The 24,771-nt window shown below is 42.3% G+C and overlaps 1 protein-coding gene across 4 annotated transcripts in view; it reads right to left on the reverse strand.

Moving 5' to 3' along the window:
* Positions 1 to 24,771, reverse strand: part of RBMS1 (RNA binding motif single stranded interacting protein 1) — a 197,258-nt gene that overhangs the window by 86,336 nt on the left and 86,151 nt on the right. For 2 of the 4 annotated variants that reach the window (XM_054970472.1, XM_054970471.1), the window contains exon 1: positions 18,039 to 18,524. The exons of the other annotated variants lie outside the window; for them this stretch is intronic. In XM_054970472.1, the coding sequence (XP_054826447.1) occupies positions 18,039 to 18,302 (264 nt within the window). In that variant the 5' untranslated portion in view covers positions 18,303 to 18,524. Of the gene's footprint in view, positions 1 to 18,038; positions 18,525 to 24,771 lie in introns of those variants that run through there. 4 annotated transcript variants of the gene reach the window in all.

A 24,771-nucleotide genomic window follows, 5' to 3' on the forward strand; every position in this document is an offset into this window, starting at 1 on the left:
CAGTGTTTCTCAGCCTTTTCAATATGATGACCTACAAGTCCAAATTTACTTTGTATGGTGACCCAACCATGGCTGGCCCAAGAGACTGAGAAGGCATAAGGTGGGATGCCCAGTTGAGGAGCTGTGGGAAGATGGCAGATACTGGAAAAGAGGTGGGGGGCAAGTGGTTCAGTGCAATACATCTCGCATGGCAGGTAAAGGGCAATGAGGCACTGCAGGGGGCTGGGAAAGAGGTTGGGATGCTAAAGGAGCAGTACCAAGAAAAATCCTATGCTTGCACACGCCACTTTCCCTCCTCCTCTCACTCTTCCATGCGCTGAACAGCTCCTGCCCACTCTCCAGCTGCACCCATCTTCTTCCAGCTACTATCATAAAGTTACTAGTTGCCTGACAACTCTCCTCCCCCTCATTATTGTCACAAAGGAGGAGGGCAAGGCTAGAATGGAGGAAGCTGGCAAGAGGTGAGAAAGAAAAGGGTGCAAAGGGTTGGGAGCTGCCTGTGACCCACTTTCAAAGGTTCCACGACCTACTTTTGGGTCCTGACTTATAGGCTGGGAAACACTGCTAATAGAGAACCTGCTGCCCTAACTTCATCCATTTTGGCTTCTACCACATTTACTGCAGTGCCTGGATCATTACTGTAAATATATTGTTTACATGTTGACATACATCAGGAACTAAAGTAATACTAAATATATCCAAAATGAGAACAGAGGAAGAATGGAATATTCCACTGCTTTTGTGATTTGCAAAGTCATCTCTTTGTTGAGGAAGACTGTCAAGTAGTTAAAGAAAGACACAATTATACACTCATTAGTTTGATGCCCATGCTTCGCTATGGTATTTAACTACTTTAAATCCAGCTATATTATTTATGGATATGTAACATTTTTTGGTGGGGGGTGGGGGAGGGGAGGTTTGAGTTTGGTTTTGTAGTATAATAGCATAGTATCTGAGCTTCACAAAAGTGTTTGAATAAAGCAAAGCGTGTTGATACCGAAAACTGACAAAGTGAATTTTGAAATGTAACATTTATTGAAGAGATTTTTAAAAGGAAAAGATTGCAATGCAATAAAAAAGTGAAAAATACGTACAACTGTTTTTTTTTCCACTGAAGGACCTCTTTGTAGACCACATTGGTGGTCTTCCCCTCAGGTGCTAGGATCACCAGGCTGCTGGGTGAGCTCACTCTGGAGCAGGCCACGTAGAACTGCCCATGTGAGAAGCAGTCTTCCCTCAAGTCAATCCCTGCCATGTTCAGTGTCTGACCCTTGGACTTGTTGATTGTCCTAGCAAAACAGGACTTGAGGAGGAACTGCAGTCTCTTGAATTTGAAGGGGTTCTCTGATGGTATAAGTGGTATGCGTGGTATGAACACCAACTCCCCCTCCCCCCGAGCACTGCTGGTGAACAATGTGGCCTCAATGACGTTCCTGTGGAGGGCTTTCACTCACAGTCTGGTGCCACTGTAGAGTCTGAGTGGGTTGAGGTTCTGCAGCAGCATCACTCAAGCCCCCACTTAGAGGAGAAGCTTGTGGGCTGGGATGCCATGAGGGTTGAGCGTGTTGAGGAACTCCATGGGGTAGTGGACTGTGTCATCCATTTGCACCACTGAATCTACAGATCTGTACTCCTGTACAGATCTGCCCCTTCAAGGGAGTTGTGCTTCATTAATGATGGCAGCCTTGTTGTTCTTGGGGGTCAGAATGGCATGCTTGCACAGCCCGTCCATGGACTTCTCCATGATAGTGGTGCTATCAGGGTATATCTTGGCTGTTAGGTCTCCTAGGGTCGTCACTACTGTGCCCAGGCCTGCAGGGATGGTCACCTTTCCCTTGGACTTGGGACTTGCTGGTACTTGGCCACAGCTTCTCAGTGCACCACAGGAGTATGATGTGCATAATTCTAAGTTTCTTCCTCCTTTTAGCATTGGTATATCTTGCACAACATCTGCCAGGAGGCTTCTTGGCGACAGTAAGAAGTGATGGCTGCAAGAGGTGTGAGGTGGAGTTGGACTGAGGGAGGGGTGGTGTGGTGGGCAGGTTCATGTGAGACGTTCTCATTGAAATGGCCCCTAGAAAGGTCGTGCACCATCTCCCCATGAGTATAATTTCTTAAAATCCCTTCTTAGTGGGTGTTTACATTACGAAAGGAACGTTCTCCCCAAATTTCACGTTTCTAGGTCCAGGGTTTTGGGCTGGGCGTTGATGAGTCAGTCAGGACACTTGTATTTATATACAGACTAGCTTGATGCCCGTGCTTCACTATGGTATTTAACTACTTTAAATCCAGTTACCGCCTTTCTTCAACTGTCTGCAGTTTCCTTGACCTGATTTTTACCTCAGAACACAGACTTCCACAGCTGACCAATCAGAGGGATGGGGTGCAAGCAGGCAGGAGCCTGCCAGCCACACAGGAAAGTCAGACCCCACAGGGAGATTGGCAACCCGAATGAACTTTGAGGGAAAGACTGGGAGGTGCATTTTACCTCAGGACACATTCAGTGACTCCCAATAGCAACTGCATACTGCTTAGAATGTTGGAGATGAGGATCAATCAGGCCACATGTGCAAATGACCTTGAAAGACTGGCCCAATCAGGGAAGAGTGGCCAAGCTGGAAGTGGGTGCGGGCGCAAGCAGGCAGTAGCCTGCCAGCCACACAAGGAAGCTGTATCCCTATGGGAAAACACATTTTATCCCTCTTAACCCCCTTAGGGCGAATTTCTTAAAATCCCTTCTTAGTGAGTGTTTACATCACGAAAGGAATGTTTTCCTCAAATTTTACGTTTCTAGGTCCAGGGGTTTGGGCTGGGCTTTGATGAGTCAGAGTTGTCTTTATATATATATATAGATTTTACATTACTAGATATCAAAGTAGGGTTTTCAGGGTAGTGAACCAGAGAACCTGCATGCAGTCAATTATTTGCAATATATACTAGTAAGTCATTTGTCATGCTCTCCAAAACGTAGGTTGGGCAAGCTACTCAATTTCAAATTTCTGACTTCAATTAATTTATAATGACTACACAAGTTTTTTGTTTTGCTCTGCCCTCTTGTGTTTTATTTACCAGCTAAACTTCCTAAATTTCTGGGAACAATTTCTCACTTTGCATGACATACTGGCTTTTAAAAATGCATTGCAACACTTCCTCTCTGCTTAGAAACCATGAATCTCAAAGAAATTTAAAAAGAAACATTGGAGCTGGAAAATTATACATAATACTACCATACAAACAGGACTAAGCCAGACCCTTTGGCATGAAGGACTTTTGCAAGGGTATAATTCCTTTCAGAATACACAGTAAATTAGAATTTTGTCAAAGGATGATTTTAAAAAAAAATCTACTCCAAACTGCTTTTAATACTGGCACTCTTAAATTGTGTTTTTAAACTCTGTTGGTTTTTTTTTAAAGTAAATGTAATTATTGTTATTTTACTTATCTTTTAACCTGCCTTGAGTTTCTGCGTAGAAGAAAGGCAGCTAATAAATGTTATAAACCGGCATCTGAGCAAATACAAAAAAGTGATCATTCCAGCTATCAGAGAATATTAGGAGGTGTGTGTGTGTGTGTGTGTGTGTGTGTGTGAGTGAGAGAGAGAGAGAGAGAGAGAGAGAGAGAGAGAAAGAGAGAGAGAGAGAGAGAGAGAGAGAGAGAGAGAGAGAAATGCCACTTACATCCAGCATGCTTTAATACTCTCTCTTTTGGTTCATGATTCAATTAAAACAGAAATGTCTATGGAAGAAAAAGAAACACCTATGGAAACAAATATTTGAGAGATTAACCTAATTTCTTAGCAGTAACTGAGTATTACCTTCTTCCAAATGAAAAGATTAAGAGACATACTGTACATGGTGGCACTGATGATTCTCAAGAGTATTCAAAAAGCAGTGATGTACCAACTACACGATTACTTCCAAAGCAACAGAAATGTAATTCTGCTTCATGAGAGGCAGACTGGATACTGTTTCTTTTACAAACAACTCATCCTAGCCGAATCTGCACAGGTCTATTTTGCAGGTTCAGATCCCATACTGCAGCATTTTTTCCTGACTGTCTGCACCAGATATGCTACTATGAGTAGTCACTCTGGCCACTATGTGGTTTTTCTGCAGCTCTTCTGGAAGCGCTTATACCACGACTTTTTTTTAATATCTGCTTTGCAGTCTGCTGTTTCCTTGTACACACTCTTTATTCCATTTTTGAGTGTTCTCCCCTATCCTGCCCCCTGCCAGCCCACTTCATTCTCTTTGGCTACACTCCTCTATCCACCCACTCCCTCTCTCCTCCATTTCATCCCCCCTCCCTTCCTCTTCATTTTTTTTAAAGTCCAGTGCAGGATCAACGAATTGCTGGTTTGAAAGCAAGCAGGGGGAAGTTCCCTTTGTATTCTTTTTGCTTTGACACTGGTGGAAATATTGTATAGGGGGTTAAATATCTGGGTATCAGAAATCAAGACTTTAATAGCGAGTTTCAGAGTCCCTTTTTATCCCATGGTGAAGCAACAGATGCTTGAGGGCACCAGAGAAGGAGGCAGGAAGGAGGCAGGAAGGAGGCACCAGAGAAGGAGGCAGGAAGGAGGCACCAGAGAAGGAGGCAGGAATGCATCTCTGCTCTGACGAGATAATCATTTAAAAATAAAATTCATTTTTAAAAATATTATTTCTATTTGTTTCTGAGAAAGAACCTTTCCTTGTTTGTGCGAGTGATTCAAGCTCATGTGTGAACCCCCTCCCCTTCCTCTATTGTTTCCACTGTTTGGCTGACCAGTAGACAATTCTCACAATCAATCACATGTGGAGTTTCTTAAAAAGGAAAAAAAAAAACAGACAAATCAGCCAATCAGGATCAACAAAGGGAGGGTTGGAGACTGAAATTCAGAAAATAGGTTGCTCAAGCACTCCTGCAATGCACCGATTCAGTGCATGCGCAAAAAAAAAAAAGGAAGAAAGGGGTGGCGCTGTGACGCACCAGTGGACAATGCAAGCACTCATGATCCCGACTCATTTTGGCACAGTGCAGCCAAAAAAAATAATAAATGGGGCCATGTGGACCAAACATGAGCGATGCAAACACATACAAGCCAACACCATGCCTTTCAGTTTGACTTCCGGGATAGTGAGGAGTTACGTCCCCAGTGCAGAAGGAGCTCTAATATCAATGGTGTGAGATAGACGGACCGGAAGTGAAACAAGTTTCATCTTTTTTAAACGGAATCAACATATTGATTATTCCAAAGAAGCCGGGTTCAGATGAACTACACAGTACAACTTCAATAATAAGTAACCACATTAGCTTATAGAGCAGTGTTTCCCAACCTAAGGTTCCACAGGACATTGTGAAGGGTTTCATGAGATAAAATAAAAAAAATTGAAACACTGTGAAAAATTCCAAATATATAAGAGCAAATATCACACTGAAAGTAAACCTTATATTTACTTTGGACTTCATTTCGATGTTTAAGTTATTTTGATTTTTGAAAAAATAATACAAAAAAAGAACAGGAAAAAAGCTTAATTTTTTTCCCTTATGATGTAAGTGCTCTCTTTCTCTCTCTTGCTTTCTCTCTCACACACACATGTACGTCTTTATAAATAAATTTTCCTGACATTAATTTAGGAGCAATTGAACTGCGCTTCCACACCGACTTTTTCTGGCCTCTAAATGTTTTCATACATAGGGGTTCCTTGGGATTTGAAAAAAATCATTAAGGGGTTCGTCCAAGGACAAGAGGTTGGGAAACACTGCTATAGAGCACCCCCCCCCCACACACACACACACACAAATGTCATAAAGTGGTGCGCACACTTTCAAGTTTCCCCCCAAATCTTCATCTGGCTGGATGTTCAACATAAAAACCAAAGAAAAAAGTAGGAAAGAGACAGGCAGTTGTTTCATGGCATAAAAAGCCCTATGGCTTTTCACAGTGATCTTAAAATGATGAGGTGCTGTATGGTAGATGGCCTTGGATGATGCTCAGATTTTAAGAAACAGCAAAGACTACCAGAACAGAGACACAAACAAAAGACATGCTTCCATTGCTGGCCAGCAGTGAACCATAGAAGTATTCTGGGATAAGCAGTCATAAGCAGGAAAGAAGTAAGCTCTAGATATATATTAAAACAGCAGCATTATTGCTAACATGAGATCCAAACCAGGTTAATCTGCATGTGCCACCAGAAGGTAACTAGTTCCAGTAAAAATCAAAAGTTTCATCCTAAGGGCAGTGACAGGCAACAAAATGTGGGATTCTATGAAGGACTGGAATTGCCTCACCCATATTCTAAGTCAGTGGCATTTTTAGGACAAACATGCATGTTGCAATCCTAAATAAATTATCAATAAAAGATTCAGCCATAGGTATGTGGCAGCTATGGGGGACTGAAAAGAAGGAAGACTCTGAGACAACTGCAGGAATTCTTTTCTCAAAAAGTCCAGTCCCACACCCCGGCCTCTCCTTTTTTTCTTTTTTTAAAACTACAACTGCTCACAATCAGGTAAAAGAGTCCAAGAGATTTCTTATTTGGGACTCCAATAGGATATGGTTGTGCTTACTAATGAAGCAAGTAGAATAGACCCCTTTTTCATGGCTATCTGACTAAATCAATGAATATAGATGGAGATAAACTTTTTAAAAAATTATTTAACAGAAAATAAGGTGTTTAACAGGGTAAAGGGATACAGATTTTGTCTAGAATACTTCAGTACACAAAGTAAAACTCTCTCAACTAATCTACATGTAAGACTGGCAAGGTGAGCCCCAAACAGATGCTTATTTATCTCACCAAAACAAGTTTTCCTTCCTAAACTGACTCCAAATCTTAACTAGAAAGCCAATAAAAAACCTAGCTAAACTGACACTATTATCTAGAGTTGCAAATTCCCTGCCTGAGGGGGGGAAGTTTTATTTCCCTTTCTTAACTGAGACTAGTTCACCTCCATCCCACCCAGGGAAGCACTATAGGCTCTAATTGGCTGACAATCACTTGGATTTGCACAAGGCCACGATCACAAGGATTGGTTCAGAGTCCCAGAGTAGAGGCGGGACTTTTGGGGATGATTGCCATATGGTAACTTGGTCACATCCTATCGCCTCTAATATTTAATGAACGCAACATACCTCAGGAACAGTAACAAAAGGGTAGACAGGATAAATGGCCATGAAATAAAACACAACTGCTTTTATACCAACAACAAAATCCCAAACACACACACATTTACATCCATATTATGGGCATTCCCAGAAAATAGATTAAACATAAAGGCTGAAAACTACTGGCTTATTGAACATACCTGCTAAAAACCATCATTCTGTTTGAATGTTGCTGGCCCTCCACTATGAGTACTTAATGTGGGCAGGACACATGAGTATTAATGCATGCATTTAGAATTGACATAACAAGAGCCCTACCCTTGAGCAAGCTTGGGAAGCATACCTGACAGGAGCATTTACTGTATTAAAAAAAAAAGAGTTGCGTAAGGGAAGTTCTTTGCACGTACCATGAATAAAAAATAAATTACTCCATTTTCTCAGTTTCTGAGAGTCAGAGCAACCTTCCTCACAAAAATGCTAAAAATTACAAAAAGCATAAATATCCTTTAAAAAATAGCGAAACCTAGCCCTGGTGTCTAATGAAGGGAGTTCTGATTCTCGAAAGCTCATAACCTGGAAATCTAGTATTTATGGAGCTACTGGACTTTAATCTTGCTCTTCTACTACAGACTGGCTACTCACCTGAAACTAGACTGTTTATGTATCTGGGTTTTTCAATATGTAATTCTTACATATCAAGCAACAACCTGCCAGGCTTTCTGTACCCCAATTCTAACATTTTATGCAGCAGTTAACCACTTAATGCCTACAATTATTAACATGTGGACAAGCCGATTTATAAGAAATGCATTGCTTGAAACAGATGTCAGGTCAAGTATTTAGTGAAGTGTCTAAAAGACTGCTACCTTTAATATGAAGATTCATTTTAAAACAGTCTTGTTTTTGTAAGGGAGGTGGGAGGGACAAGGAAATCAGAAGGTATAGAAGAGATGACTAAAGAGGAGAAAGCTAGTATTTTCCAAAGTACTTTGGTGCATATTGCACCACAAAGCCCATATTGTTACTTTGACAAACTCAGGTGTTTTGTTTCCCATACCCTACTGCTTTCAAAAACAGAATTTAAGACAATATAGACAGGAAGCAGACAGGATATGGGAAAAAATCCAGACACTTATTTGCTCAGGTGCATGTACGCACATGGACACGCACACATGATGCTGACAGTCAGCCGGAACAGAAGTATCCTTCTTCCCTCCCATAAAAGTTGAACGGTCGTTGGGTTCAACTTTGGTGCACCAAGAACGCACAATGAATGAACGCTAGCTTTAAAACCAAAAATTACCTTGCCACAGGTGGCAAAGCAGAATTGCCAGAAAGTCATGTTCAAACTTAAAAGGTATTAAACTAAAAATATATTGCAACTGGTTCCCGGAAATTAACGGCAGAACATAATAAAATCCAAATAAGCCAATTCAATATTTATCGCAGGCTCAGCCAACAGTTGTCCTAGAATTGCCACCGCCTAGTGCCAAATTGGTTGGAAACTCGTAAATCAACTTAAAGCATATATTTTTAATCTAATCGCTTGCAAGCTTTATCTAGATCAAGACTGAGTAGGTAGTTTAATAGCAGAGGATGGCAGCACCATGGCTTTAGAACAATTCTAATTAAACTTGTGCTAGAAGGGCAGTAGTATTCTTTATACCAGTTTTATACTCCCTGCTAAATTAACAAAGGGTTCCCCACCCATTTCTCTCTCCTGCCTGTAGTACATCCCTTCCTTTTCCTGTTGCATCAGGAAACTGCAAACTGAGCGGCTTCTGCAGGGTGCAGCTAAATTTACCATAGTAGTATTCAACAATCAAAGTCGCCCTACTCCTATGTAATTGTTTCAACCCTTCATTTCCATTCACTCAAGTGTAACTCAGCTATCCTGCCTTGTGCAGAAGATCATTATTTTGCGAAGTATTCCTTCGTCAATCTGCTCTTTTGTTTGGGATTATCTTCTGATTCGTCTCCCTTCCCAGCACCAACAGCTGCTTAAAGCAGAGCTCTTACAGATACAAACACTTCTGGGACAGCTGTTAACTACAGTGGTATTTCACAGGCACTCACTTCTGCCAGGAACATTTAACTGATTAGTCAAAACAGTATTTATACACCCAGTGTGTATGTGAGAGAGAGTGTTGTGCAGTGGTTAGAGTGTCAGACCAGGATCTGGGAAGCCCAGGTTCAAATCCCCACATTGCCATGAAAGCTTGTTGTGTTACCTTGGGCTAGTCACGTACACTCACCTAATCTACCTCACAGGGTTACTGTGAAGATAAAATGGAGGCAAAAAGAAAGATGTAAGGGTCCCCATTGGAGAGAAGCTCAGGGTATAAATACAGTAAATAAAATAAAATAATGAATAGCTGCATAGTCTTCTTATAAAAAGAGTTCACAATCCACTGGCATTCAGCACTATTCACATAACTACTCGCTTCTAGTTTAACACCTCTCCTCCTCGCATTAATTTTGTCTTCTCAAAGAGGTTTACTTCCAGTACTGTTTTGCCACTAGTTACAATATCCTACTACATGATACAGACACTTAATCCAGTTTTATTCCTCTAGACATGTGAAGAAAGAGCTACCAAAGCACAGAAAGTACTTAGGTGCATATGAATCCTCAGAATTATGCTCTAAAGTTAACTGAAGCCAACAGATCCAGAAGGGAGTAATTCCTTTTAAACGTGTATGATAAGCCCAGTAGAGACAGCTTGCTCACTTGGTGGTTTGCAAACTACAGTAACTAAGCACCCCTGCATGGATAAGAGATACAGATTCCTTATGAATGGTAAACCACCAAACCATGCCAATATTATGTATTGTCGAAGGCTTTCACGGCCGGAGAATCATGCCAATATTACTTTCCCTCTTCCTCAACCTCAACATGCAGGCTGAAGGCACTTGTGGGATATATTCATTTCGCTGCTATGTTTGGCAAAACTCTGGAAACTGGTCAGCCAAGCTGGTCAAATGTCTAGCCAGCAAAACAATCTTTAAGTGCATTACTGTACATTCTGGTCTTATGGTACATGTGTGAATAAAACAATGTCCAAAGTAAGCATGACATTTCTGGCAGGTGCTCACACACCAATACAGAATAGCATATTCCAGTTAAATACTGTGACAAATTAGCGCCTCACTGAAATATGGAGAATTTCAAAGGAAATAATAGCTCAAAAAGTATTATAATAGTTACAGATGTACACGTGTCTGTAATGCTGTTCAGCCCCTTGGTCTTTGGGCTGTGGGGTCCCACAAGCGCAGCTGTGCTTTTTAGCATCTACATGAAACCATTGAAGGTCAGCCACAGGTTTGGGCTGGGGTATCACCAATATGCAGATGACACTCAACACTACCTTGCATTTGCAGTGGATCCCAGGGAGGCTGTAGAAATTGTGAATCACTACCTGGAAGCAGTTTAGAAGTAGAGGCAGGCTAATAAACTGAAGCTTAATCTCAACAAGTAAATGCTACTGGTGGGTAGCATTTTGGACTGGGTTGCAGTCTCCTTGAAGGGAACAGGTCCATAGTTTTGGGGTGCTCTTGGATGCAAGTCTACTGCTGGATAAGCAAATGGCAGCTGTGGGGTAAAAGGGGTGCCTTTTACCATCTTTTACTGATTAGCTAGCTGAGGCCTTTCCTGTGCAGAAAAGGACTGGCCACTGTAATACATGCCCTGGTCATATCTTCATTAGATTATTCCAACGAACTCTACACAGAGCTTGAAATCTGTTCGGAAACTTCAACCTGTGTAGAATGTCACAGCCAGAATGCTGACTGGAATGCATCATAGGGAGCATATCACTCCAGCCCTGGCTCATCTACACTGGCTTCCAATTTGTTTCTGGGCACAATTCAAGGTGCTGATGTTGACATTTTAAGCCCTATATGGTTTGGGACCAACATACCTGAAGGACTGCCTACTCCCTTATAAACTTACCTGACCGCTATGGTCATCTTTGGAAGCCGTGCATCAGGTGACCCTGCCTTTTGAGATTAGGCAAGTAGCAACCCAGAAGAGGGCCTTCTCAGAAGCACCAACATTCTGGACCTTCTGCCCAGAGAGATTCACCTGTCCCCTTATGTGGCCTTCTTCAGCCAGCAGATAAAGAGTTTTTTGTTTTGCTTGGAATTCCCTCAGTGGCTCCTCCTTCCTCTCTTCCTGTGTTTTAACTGTTGTTTTTATCTTTGGTATTTATTTTAAGCTCTGGTTTTAAATTTTGAGGGATGAGAACTACAGGAACCACACACAGACCCTGCACCACCACCACTGGCCCAGCTGGGTTTAAAAGCAGCCAAGGCAGGGCGGCTTCCCCTTCCCCAGACTAGAACCTGACAAAAACACAACCCTAGCCAGGAAAGGGGGAGGACAGAGTGAGAAGGCCGCTAAAGGCCGGACAAGGGAAGATTTTCTTGCAGACAGCTTTCTCAAGGGAAGAGCAGAAACAGCTCTCAAAGAAGGGAAAGGCACCGGGGACTGGAGAGAGAGGGGACCGGGCAGCAGAGAACAATGCCGGGCAGAGCTGCTCCCTAGGTGAAGCAGGCCCCAAACCTATGGACGGTACGGCAGCCTCTAATTAAAGAGACAGCACTCTTTAGTGGTGTGTGAAAGGGAATAAAGCGCTCATGGCAGCTGATGAGGGCAAGCAAAGGAGGGAAGAACTCTGTGTGACGGGTGCCCCTGCCCCAAAGTGCTGTTGAGCCCAAATGTAACAATTGTTTTAATAATGTATTTGTGTGCTGGTTTTAATATTTAAGGTAAAATTTTCATCTATATGTTTAAATTTGTTAGCCACCTTGGTGGTCCTACCGGTGCTAAACGTCAGGGTCAAAATCTTGTTAATAAATAAATAAATAATGCAAGGCACACACATCACACTCATCATGCATACCCTTGCCAAGAAGAGAGCATCCCATATTCAGCCGTGACATATATATGCGTTACCTTGAATATTAACGTCAATAAGCTCTTTCTCTGCATGCTACTGCTAGATGTTGGTAATATCCAGTCACAGCCATGAAAGATTCAAAGTAAAGACACATAAAGCACTTCTATGATGTCATAACTCCGCCCCCTCTGCTTCATAACTTCCTGTCATATGACTGCAGAGAGCCACACTGTGGAAAGAGTGAAGACTGCCGTGTTAAGAGGCTCTCAAGCAGTAAGATTGCTATCGGAGACCTTGGACAACCGTCAGTCAGGGAAGACAATTCTATACTAATGACCAAACAATCTACTTTAGTAAAATGCAATTTCATATGTCTAATTTATACAGCTTAGAAACAATAATTTAGTTCTGGTCTTTATAAAGGAAAATAAAAACCAGAAACATATGTGGTGTAGTGGTCAGAGTGTCAGATTACGATCTGGGAGAACCAGTTTTGAATCCCCATTCTGCCATGGAAGCTTACTGTGTGACCACAGGCCAGTCACACACTTTTGGCCTAACCTACCTCGCAGGGTTGTTGTAAAGATAATACAGAGAGGAGAATGATGTGAGCCACTTTGAGTCCCCCTTAGGGAGAAAGGTGGAGAATAAATAAATAAATGTGAACACAACTACTTCAAAAGTTACAAAATTGCCTAAACAAAAAACACTTCATGCCTAAAGGTATGAAGCCACTTTCCATACGAGCCACTTGCCAAGATTGCCTTTCTCTATCAAGTTAGATTTACAATGCTAAGAAAGAAAGCATTTTCACGTGCTGCACCTACCTTGCTGAATCACCTCCCTGTAGAGGTAAGGAAGTCAGCTTCATTTTCTAGGAGTGAAATATCTTACATGCTTTAAGCCGAGCTGTTGCATTTTGGTTGTTGTGGGTTTTCCGGGCTGTATTGCCGTGGTCTTGGCATTGTAGTTCCTGACGTTTCGCCAGCAGCTGTGGCTGGCATCTTCAGAGGTGTAGCACCAAAAGACAGAGATCTCTCAGTGTCACTGTGACACAGAGATCTCTGTCTTTTGGTGCTACACCTCTGAAGATGCCAGCCACAGCTGCTGGCGAAACGTCAGGAACTACAATGCCAAGACCACGGCAATACAGCCCGGAAAACCCACAACAACCATCGTTCTCCGGCCGTGAAAGCCTTCGACAATACTGTTGCATTTTGTTGGTAAAATGTGTTATGTTTAATTTCCAAATATGGAGGCTGGCAGTCCTCCAGGTGTGAAGTGTTTCCTGTGTTGTGCATTTTATGTGGTTTTAGCTGCTGGAACTGTTTTAATGGATGACATACTTTTCACATGAGGCCTCAAGGAAGAAAGACAGGATACAAATCCCTTAATAAAAAATGTAGCAAAGTAAGCACATGTAGATCGTATTGGGAGGCTGCATCTGCTCATGGCATTTACTTAATTATGTTATGCAACAAAACAATGCATGGGTGGTTGCCACACTTCTTAATGTCTTCCCCACAACTCTGGAGTTACTTTCTCAGTAGGAAATTGTTATTTGAAGAAGCACTTGCTCCAGACCAATCCCATTTTTAATGGAATTGTTCCTAAGTTGCTAACCCAGAAGCAAACAAGAAGCTAACCCAGAAAACATTTGTTTATCAGGTTTCTGCAACCAGTGTTACTTTTTCAGGATCTTTGTTAGGACCTATTTTCCCTACAAGTTATCACGCCAAAATGCCTCACAATACGGTTTGTTCTGCCATGGCGAACTGTATTTTTTGCTTCCCAACTATTAGAGACACCACCCTCAAGCTAAATGTGGTTCTTAAAAGGATCCAAGAACAAATCTACACACTTTCAAAAAAATATCAGTTAAGGGTGGGGGGCTTTTATGAGAGTAAGAATGAACAGAAATAATGCTTTGAGTCTGAGAACCAAACAGTGTACACATTTAAATGGATCCCAAAATAAGTTTTCTTCTATAAGTTAACGCATGCAAAAGTTTGAATTTTAATTTAGTAAAACCTGCAATCTGTGTATGATACAAGCCCTACTATATGAACAGACCTGTATGTAAAGATTAGTCAACAGCTTTGTATGTCAGCTCTAAACAAGGCCAAGCACTGAAATCAGTGTGAAATTCCTCACATGCAGCTACGCCCAGTTAATCAGCTTGAAAGCCGAAAACTATGCAAATCTACTTACACTGGTGAGGTAAACATTACACTCATCAAAATGAAACAATATGAAGCAAGAACAACTGTTACCTGGCAAAGTTGCAGGGAGGGGGGAATAAATACTTCACACTGCAGGCTATCTTGTAACAACTCAGATTTTCAAGTGGTATGGGGAGGCATAATTGGCCAACCACACTTATTCATAAGGCTTCCTTTTAAAGAAATATCAGATGATTTTTAAGGTAGGTAGCAATACTCATCTGTAGCAGAACAGCAGGATTTGAGTTCAATGGCACCTTAGATGACGAGAAGAGTTTCAGGGTATAACCTTTTGAGAGTCAAAAGCTCTCTTTCTTCAGAGAAAATGATTTTAAAATACCTAATCAAATTTCTTCACCAGCTCTACAGAAAACAATTGCGTATGAAATGAAGAGGAAAACCTTTCAGTTGTTTTCAAGGCAGAACTTAAACCTTAGATTTTGGGAATCTGCAGTTCAGAGGCAAAACCTATACTTGAACCAGTTGAGAAACCACCCTCAGCATGCACGTGACAAGACTTCACTTCCTGTACTGCAATCGCGTCACTTGCGAGAACACCCTTAATACTTGATTCATACTGGCATCACCTGATGGGTTGGAGACTACTGAAAAGGGAGAAAGGAAGGGTGGTCCCCTTTGACCACCAAAAAGCTTATGCAGGGGATCATAATACTTGTATTAAATCTTTGCAAATTTGCAAATATACACCCATTACATGTTTAATGAAATGTCATTGATATTGACTGTACTGACTCAACACTGTGTAATCTGCCTTGAGTCTCAGTGAGAAAGGTGGACTATAAATAATGTAAATAAATAAATAAAAGTATTCAGAAGCTGTGTGTGGAATGGACTTTTCTAAAAAGGAGGGATATTGATTAAACAACAACGATACAACCCACCGAGTAAATCTCACAGAAATAGTTCTGATTTACACACAAAATAAGCAGTAGAGCAACTGCACCGACAGATGCTACAACTGTCTAACAAAAAGCATCTTTTATAAAAAGTAATTTGTAATGCATCTCTAATGTAGCCTTCATTACTGGTAAAATGCCCCATTATATTTTAAATATCTCTTGGAATGAATTGAGAATACATCACTACTACTGTCTGGAAAATGACTATTTAAGTATAAAAAACAACCGTAAATTAAGGCTAAAGATGCACCCATTTCAATTGTGTTTTAACTAGCATTACTACTATCTTCAACAGTTTCTAAGTTAACTAGGACTGAAGATAAGTACTTTGGCATTCTGTTTTCTGCCCATGATGCAGGAAAATCTTGTTTCACAGATGAGTTCTTAGATCACCACTCACTACAACACTCTAGGAGTACACGAAAAGGCAACGCCTACTACTTTCTGACCTGAGGGGGTGGGGGCGGGGGGAAGAGGTTGCTAATTGGCAGAGAAACAGGAAAGCAGCACAACCAGTCTTTATTCAGAGAACTATAATAACGTCTTCCTTAGTAACATGAAGAGGTTATTTAAGTAACAATATGTGCATGCACATATGGAAAGCACATGGGTATATTTGCAAACACAGAATTACAGAGGAATCCTTTCCCACTAAAACTGACAGAATGTGTCTTTCCTTTGGCTTGCGCACTGCTGCCAAATTGTCAGCGATTATAACCCAACGCAGCTCATTCCCCTCACCATAATCTTCCATTCAAGTGCACTAAAAATACAGCCCAAACGGCATGTTTACTATGTTTTTGAATAATACATACACTTGCTTTGACGTCACATTTATTTTACAATATAAAATGTTTCCTGTAAAATTTAAAAAAAAAACCTTTGGAAATAATGTAATATAGCGAAAGGGATAATTTCATTTTAATGTATGCCTCAATTTTTAGAAACCTACACATGGAACAGAAACTAGAAAACCACACTCAGATTGGGAAAAAAATAGTGTGTTCGGATAAAACTAGATTTTCTTGCATTTGTCAGGGAAACTGCAGCAAAAATAAGATCATCAAGAGCACTTTGAAGGAGCAAGAGCCTTCGTTTGCCCCAATTGAAGTCAACAGGGGCTTTACGCAGACTAGAATGCAGGCACACTCAGCGCCCCCCCCCCCAAGCACCCCGTGTGAGAAGTGTTTCACCAAAGAATGGCTTGACGCCAATAAACGGAACCTTTGGTACCCAGAGTCTTAGGACCACATAATGACCACACATTCATTTTTTCCTCTTCCCCATTGAAAGAGGAGTCTGTTTGTTTTTCTGATTCAGTCAGCCCTTTTAGCTTTTGAATTCAAGGAGAGCACTGTGAAAAGAGCATCTTATCGGTATGTTCCAGGCCAGTAGGCCGACTCACATCCGCATGCAAAACATACAGCTCTTCCAGTAAAAGGCTTGCCCTCTGTGCTTCATTCCCTTTTCATCACTAGCACCCTACGGTGCCCCTCACAAAAATCAATGAACGCACAAGGCTCTAAAAAGGTGTCGGGCTTAATTAACTAGCTTTTCAGTCTCCCAAGTATTTGTTTACATACTATTCATAAAACAGTGCTGAAATAATACTACCCTTATTCTATCTGCAAGGAGAGCAGTTCTCCCCTAAAGGGAGAGAGCAGGGAATTCATTTAAAACGTTGAAACTTACTAAAAATGGAGAGAACTGTCATTGGAATTGCTATTTTGACAATGTCAGTGTGATCCTCTCAATGGTTAATCACAATCACTGATTCTTTTTTTTAAATGTAGGTGGAAAAAAATTCTAACTCCTCCCTCTAAGATGACAACTGATTCTCCCTAGACAACTTTTTTTTGTCTATAAGCTCCAACAGAGAAGACAATGCTTCACTATTTTTTTTTAACTGGAAAAAATAAATTTTGAAGCAAAATAGTTTTGCGGGACAGGCGAAAGTCTAAATCGAACAACAGTTCCATGTTTTGTGATCTGCCGACCAAGGCTAGCGTTTCAACAACCAAACCGTAGAGAACATTAGTAAAAACATTCCAGGAAAACGGCCTACCACGTCCCTGTTCTCGGTATAATTAAATTAGGCTGAGACAACAGAATCATCAGATTTATTAGAATCATACTTTCTTCTTGCACACTCGGAAAGGGGAAGGCAAGAGAGAGAAGAAATAAATACGCCAAAGCATTTCCTGCGGATTATCCCTTTACACATTTAAACCTCTCTTTCGGACAGATAATTGTGAGAAGACGGCGTTGTAAAAGGAGACGGTCGACTGCACTCTTCAAACCAGGGGGTGATTCATCCAAGACTTATTTTAACGTAACCCCCCCCCCCGGAGTACGAACCAAGGTCAGAGGCGACCATTTTTGTGTATGTGTTTTTAAACGTGCCAACTTTTGTTTTGGGGTGCCCGCTCCCTCCTGGCTGCTTCGACAGGAACGGAAACCGTCGGCCTAAAGTTTCGATTTCCAATGCACGTCGCTGCAAACTCGAGGAACCTTTGACAAAAACTTGTTGCGGAGCCCCGTCGAGCCTGAGCCCTGCCTCTCGGGAGCCCCGGACAGACAACCCACATCGCTACCGTCCGTCTTGCGAGTCACCCCAGCTGGAAAGCTCCCGCTCGCCCCACCACAAAGGACGCGAGTCATTCTCTCGTCTCAGTCGGAGTGTTGGATGAAAGAGAGGCCAGAGACGAGCGCCGCAACCCGCCAGGAGAGGAGGCTGGGGGGAGGGCGGCTTTTTGCCTCTGCCTGCAATTTCCGAAAAAGCTGGCTGGATCCTCCAGAGCGAGGCTCGGCGCAGGCCGAGTCCCCACCCTCTGCTCTCCCCGAGCCCTCCCCCCCGCTCCCTTCCCCGACACACGCGTCCCGCGCCTCGAGTTCGTCTGTACCTGCTTCCGATACGGAGTCCTGCCGCCGCCCGCGGAGTTGCTACTGCTGTTGGGGAAGATCATCGCCCAGCCGCAGCCCGAGCCGCCCCTCCGGACGGGAAGCAACTTCGGAGGCAACTTGGCCGGCGCGCGCTTCAGGGAGGCGACTGCTGGCAGCCGCCTCTCCCTCCCCGGCTGCTGAGGCTGGGCTGCTCTGCTGCCGCTGGCTGACTCGCCGCTTCCTCCGCCTCCTCCTCCCTCCTGTCCCTTGGCTGAGTCTCTCATGCAATGCGCCTGTCGTCGCCCTCCTCCTCTCCTCTCCCGGGATCACCGGCGGCACCCAAGCCAGGCTGACCCTCTAGCTCCTGGCCGCCGCAAAAAGTCACTTCATTGATTTCGCCCGTGTCGTTTAGCCGCGGTAGCGACTTTCCCCGCAGCTGCGTCGCTCCCACCTCCTAGCGGCCTCAACCACCGCCCAGAGAGAGGCAGACAGACAGAAAGAGCGCAACCGGGAGGGGCGGAAGGGGGGGAACGGCCCAGTGCAGCACTGCACCGCCTACACGCCTCCAGGCTGCAGCGGAGACCGTCGAGTCTGGAGCGCTCGGCGCCGCTCGCTGGTGTCCCGGGACGCCTGCGGCTCCCCAAGGGCACGGGCTTCTGCGGCTGCAACGGGCGTCGGCCGCTGTCCCCCCTCCCCGTCCCGCCGAATGGTTGCTTCTGCCTCCTGCATACCGCGCATTCCTCGGGGCAACCAGTCAGCCAGCGCGCGCTCAGTCGCTCGGCTTGCACCAGCCTCTTTCAGGCCGAAAGAGGAGGGCAAGGGAGACTGGGGGACGAGAGGCGTGTATACGCTGGAAGGGGGGGGGGGTTCTCCCTGCCTTTTGATTTCGGCTCTCTTTGAACCCGACAGAGTTTTAAAAAGAGTCGGTATTTCCAGGCTGCAATACAACAGGGCTGTCGAGGGAGGAACGGGAAAGATGACGGCTACAGCCACCTCCCTGTTCAGCTTCGCGCGTTGTCAACAATGGCGAGGTACACGGAGGGTAGAAGGACGCGCAACCCTTTAGGTTTCCCTTCTGTCCAGCAGAATTGCGCAAAGCGCAGTCAGTTCTCCAAGCGCCCCACGGTCGGAAAAACAGAGGGAGCTACGCGCTGAGGGCCACTCGATACTTCCCTAGCACCCCAGCCCGTGAGGGCGAAGCCACCTCTTCGATAACGCAGCTCTCCAAGTTTGAAAAATGAACGCCTCGCCGTCGTCCCCAGGCAAATCTCCCATTAGAGGGCAAGTGAAAACCAAAGGAGGGGGATGCCAGCTACCCTGGCGGCGAGAGCGCGAATATGCGCCCGTAGAAACTCTTCACAGAACCTTGTGCTGAAGTCTTGTGATCGCCAGTAATACGATTCCTGCACAGGGATTGCGAAAGTGCCATTAACGCGCCAAACCTCGCTCTTCGTCAAGTAAATAGGTCTCCACTAAACTAGACACAAAAAAGTTGAGCCAATTTTGACTTATTAAGCGCCCGTCTATGGGGCTCAAGATGGCCAACGCCAGTCAAAACATTTCGGTAAAACAAGACAAGCAACAGCAATTAAAATAAAATGCTGTTGCTCTTTTGCTTTTTGTTGAAGATTGCTTTTGTTGTCTATGGCAAACATAGCCTAGACTGAAGTAAAGTTGGGAAAGAGGCAGAGAAATTGGACACGATCCTGCACACGCTAAAACAAGCCCAATTCTGTTCAAATGGACTTGTTTACTTCATTTGTATGCTGCCTCTTCGCCAATAGGGACACAAAGTAATTTACCTCCTCCTCCTCACCTCACCTCCATTTCTCATAACAATTTTGTGAAGTAGAACACCTAGCAAGCTTCCGTGGCTGAGGGGATTCAAACCTGGAGCTCCGGGATCCTAGCGCAACACTCTAACCGCCACACAATGCTGATTTTCTTCTGAATAAACACGCTTAGGATTATGATGTGAAAATATTCTTTTTAGACCTTGCCACCCCCCAAAAGAGAAAACATTTGGAGGGAGTTTGTAATTATTACAAAATATGGATTGTTGTTGTCTCAAGAATTTACAATTATCTTGCACACTTTGGTGATTTGCTGCAAGAGAAAAATATTGTAGATTGCGGCCTTGGGCTTTTTTTCTTGGTCTCTCCTGGGTGAACAATGGTTGTTCACAGTTGTGAATGGTGGTCATCTGATAATGGAAAAGATTGCAGATGGTCTCCTCCAATCTGAAATTTACCCTAAAACAACTGGGTTCATTGAGAAATGGCTCCCATTTCTTGAGCACATTACCAAAGAGGATATTCTATCCCCAAACCCAGTCTATCTGAAACTCTTATATCCATAAAATTCAGCTATCTTAAGGTATCTAAGGTTACTCTGTTGTGTGCAATGTTTAGCCGTGGAGTACATACTGACATCATTAGTAAAATGTTACTGTTCATATCTCTCTCATTTGTAGCTTGTCTTAGCTTAAACTTACTATATTTTTTAAAATTTATTTTGAATTTTTTTTATTTTAATTAGCTGCGATAATATGACCTGATATCTGTAATTCATTCTGTTATATTGTAAGTCATATGAAACGTCAGTATGACGTGTTGTAAATCTTAGAATCAAAAATAAAATTTGGAAAAAAGATTTAAAAAATAGTTGTGAATGGTGGACAGATTACTTTTAATTCAGGAGTTTCAAAATCTTTCTAATATGGGGAAGTAAAATGATATAATCTTGATCAGCAACAAAAATTTTTTTTTTTTTAAATCAAAATTCTGTCGCTATCACTGGACTCTCTAGATTTGAAAATAAAATACGTGTTCAGTGCAGCTTACTACTAAGTGAGTGAGTTCAGTAATTCAGCTTTGATCTTCAAACTCTTTAGAAGCTTGAAAGAAAAAACTGGGTTTGCTTTAGGTTTTCCACAGTACTGAACATTGAATGAATGCCAGCTTCAGGGCTCTTGCTTCTCTTGGCAACTTGAAATGTGTCTTCTAATTTTACAGATGTTTACTCTATACAGTCACAGATGTTGGAGCTTAGATGTTTTAGCTATTAACAACTGTCTGACCTGCTCAGGAGAGGGTTACAAGTGCAAGATTCCAGAGGCCTTGTGTACTCTGGGAGCACACAAGGCTGGGTCTGGGTGGCATGGAAATCTTTGTGCAGGGACCCCAGTTGGCTCTTAGAAGCTCTAGAGTGGCTATCTGTGTAACTGAACCATGACAACTAACAATAAAGAAAGAACAATACCTAAAAATGGACTTACAGTTATTTGCTAAGTTAAACATGACGTCTGAATGATGGTGCTGCAACAAGCACAAACACACAAAGAAAATCTTAATTTTACTATAGTCTTGCACATGATGGCCTGCGTCATTATAAGGCATTTTCAGTAAGAACATTAAGAGCCCTCCTCGATCAGACCAGCTGTCCATCTAGTCCAGCATCATGTTTCACACAGCAGCTAAGTAGTTGCACTGGAAGGCAACAAACGGGGCACAAAAGCTGAGACCTTCCTCTAACGTTGCTTCCTAGCCCTGGATTTCTGATGTTGATTGCCTCTCTATATGGATGTTCCTGTTAGTCACTATGGCAAGTAGCTGTAGATGGGCCCCTCCTCCATGCATCTACCCCCCCCCTTTTGAGTCATCTATGCTCATGGCCAGCATTATATCCACTGGCAATGACTTCCACAGTTTAATTACTCGTTGGGTAAAGATTTTTTTTTCTTGACCTGAACCTATTTTCCAACAACTTCATTGGGTGCCCCTGAGTTCTGGTATTATGAAAAAGTGGGGGAAAGTCTATCTGCTTTCTCGACCTCGTGCATCATTCTATAACCCTAAGGAGGAAAGACAAACAACTTTTGCAGCTCAATCCTAAATGCTGCATTAAATAGCCACTGCTATACAAGTGGCATTGTACATAACTCTTAACACTGCTACCGTATACTGAGTCAGACCAGTGATCCCTCAAGGTCAGTACCGTCTACTCAGACTGACGGTGGATGTCAAGGGTCTCAGGCAGAGGTTTTTGACATTGCCTCCTACTTGATCCTGTTAACCAGAGAGGCTGGAACTTGGGGCCTTCCACATGCCAAGCAGATGCTCTACCACTGAGTCACAGCCCTTTCCCAGAAGCAGAGCAGTAGTCAACCTGGAGATAAGGTCATTTTGAGGAAGTACTGGAAATGAGTCCCGTTTAATGTATTCTGTGTTTAAAAGGCAACATTCCTCTTAGTATTTTACCTTGCTGATATTTAGTAGAATGACAGTACAAACTCAATGACAGTGAAATCCATTGATTTTGATTGGCTTAGGCTGGAATAACTCCTGCGTGACCTGTTTATGCCTTACAGCTGTGATATCAGCAGATACTGGTGCTTTACATATCATTTTATGATGGAAGTGCAAGGTGGTGGCAGTCTTAGCTTTAAAAAAAATCAAGTGTTTGATGTTCTAATAATTCATCAGCGATAGATTTTTGTAATGTGGCACAAAAATGTAAATCCAGACCAGGAATGGGGCTTTCAAAGTTTTTAATTGATTTATACTTTTTTCTGTGCTGTATTTAGAATTTTGTGAAATACAAGCATTCTGTATGTACAATTTAAGTATTTTAAATATCTAGTCATTATGGTGGTACCATGTACCAGTTATAGGGATTAAAGTATTAAGGAAAATTCTGAAAGGAGGTACTTTGCCCTGTGTTATTATGGAACCCCCAAGTTGTTATTTTTTTCCATGTAAACAAATACCTTGAGTCATGGGGAAAGGGGATAAATACCCATTTTCTACAAAACCTATTAGGACTCACCTGAAAACATGTGAACTGAAAAGACATGGTCTTCAATTATTTTCCTAGATTGGACTCATTATGTGGCTCTGTTTAATTTGCCCAAGCTGCAGCAGTGGCTTTTTATGCAATATAGCAATGTGTGAAATGACCGTTCTGTACATGCATCACTTTAAGGGAGAACTCGCTTAATTTGGCTTAAGCTTTATGCAGCATAATTTTACTTTTCTGCATCTTTCCTTCACTTATAAGAAGTCAGCTCTGTTTGGTAATAAGGCTCTTATTTTTAATCCTGCTAAAATTTCAGTGATGACTTTGGAAAATGCACAGAAACGCAATTACTGAGGAAATCAATGTATACAGTAATTTACATTCACTTGGAAGCAAGTCCCACTGAATTCAGCAGAGTTTTTCCAAAGTAAGCATGCATAGGATTGCAGCATCCGGTCGCAAGACTTAACTACCTTGAGCCATGGGGAAAGGGGAGATATAAATGTTATAATAAATAAAGACTACATGAAGTCTTGGTGATTTATTTATTCATTAACAAGATTTTTACCCTGACTTTCTACTCCCATAGGGCAACCTAGGCGGCTAACAAATTAAAACATACAAATTAAAATCTCATCTTAAAAAGCATTAAAACCAACACACGAACACATCATTAGAACTATTGAAAACCAAAGCTTAAAATAAATACAAACGTTTTAAAAGAAACCAGTTATACATGGGGGGCGGGGGGGGGTCACTGAGGGAATGCCAACAGACCGCAACAGAAAGGGACAGGCGAATCTCCCTGAGGGGAGAGTTCCAGAGTTTTGGTGCCACCACTGAGAAGGCCCTGTCCTGCATTGATACCCACCTAATCTCAGAAGGTTTGAGCGCCCAAATCAGGGCCTCTGAAGATGGCCCTGTTGGTGATTATACTGAAGTTAATGTGACTGAGTAAATGTGCATTGGAGAGTTATACACTAATTTAAAATACATCCTATGGCACACTTTTTGTTGGCTAACTTGCTTTCTGAACATAGGATAACCACTTGGCTCCTAATGTTATTAATTTTTGTAGCTAGCTGTAACCTCTCAGTAATGTATGCTACTTTAGTAACGCTAGACTCTACAAAGGTAAATGAGCAATTGGACATGTTCTGAACTCGTGAATAGTTTAGCAACTATTCAGAACGTGAGGTGATATGCATCTGGAAAAAAATGCTACTAACAGAAAGAACAATTAGGGTAGGATTATTAGTATCTAACTGCCTTCTTAAATATAAGAGAGATTTTCAACTGGATGAAAAAAAGAAAAAAAGACAAGCCTGTAGCACTGATCACATTTCACTAAATGAGATAGAAGAAAACTTCTGTGGAACATGGAAATCCTAAACATAGTATCTAGTAAGACACAGCAGTAGAAGAACAAATCTTTGGGAGAGAAAAGCATTATAGAAGCAATTGTTCTTGATCAATCCTAAATTCTTAAGTAAAAAACCAGAACAAACTATTCGGGAGAAAAACCTTTATGAACTAGTGCAAAAAATAATAATGTTCATGTTAACAAAGATAGGCATCTTTTCCCAGCAGTGGCAAAAAAGTTAATGCTGTAATTGGGGTGAACCATTTAAACAACATATCTAAAAACAAATTCAGTCTATCATTTCATGCAACAGCATCACACACTGTGGTCTGTGTCATAGTTGGGCTTTCTACAAAAGATCCAATCCTATTCCATTCTCTAAGTCACTGTTTTGTGACAAAACAGGCATACAGAAGGTCTGCTTCTTCCTCTTTGTTCTCTATCCTGTTTATTTAATCGTACCCTTTAATGTCATTTCTTTCAGCTGGTTGGGCTTCATGTATGCAAGGAAACTCCAATAAGCTGTAATCTCTGTGTAAATGAGAATAAAGGTTATGATGAAATGAGGGGTTGACAGTAAGGGTTCCCACCAC

This window comes from Eublepharis macularius, chromosome 2, assembly GCF_028583425.1.
Source record: "Eublepharis macularius isolate TG4126 chromosome 2, MPM_Emac_v1.0, whole genome shotgun sequence".
Taxonomy (NCBI): Eukaryota; Metazoa; Chordata; class Lepidosauria; order Squamata; family Eublepharidae; genus Eublepharis; species Eublepharis macularius.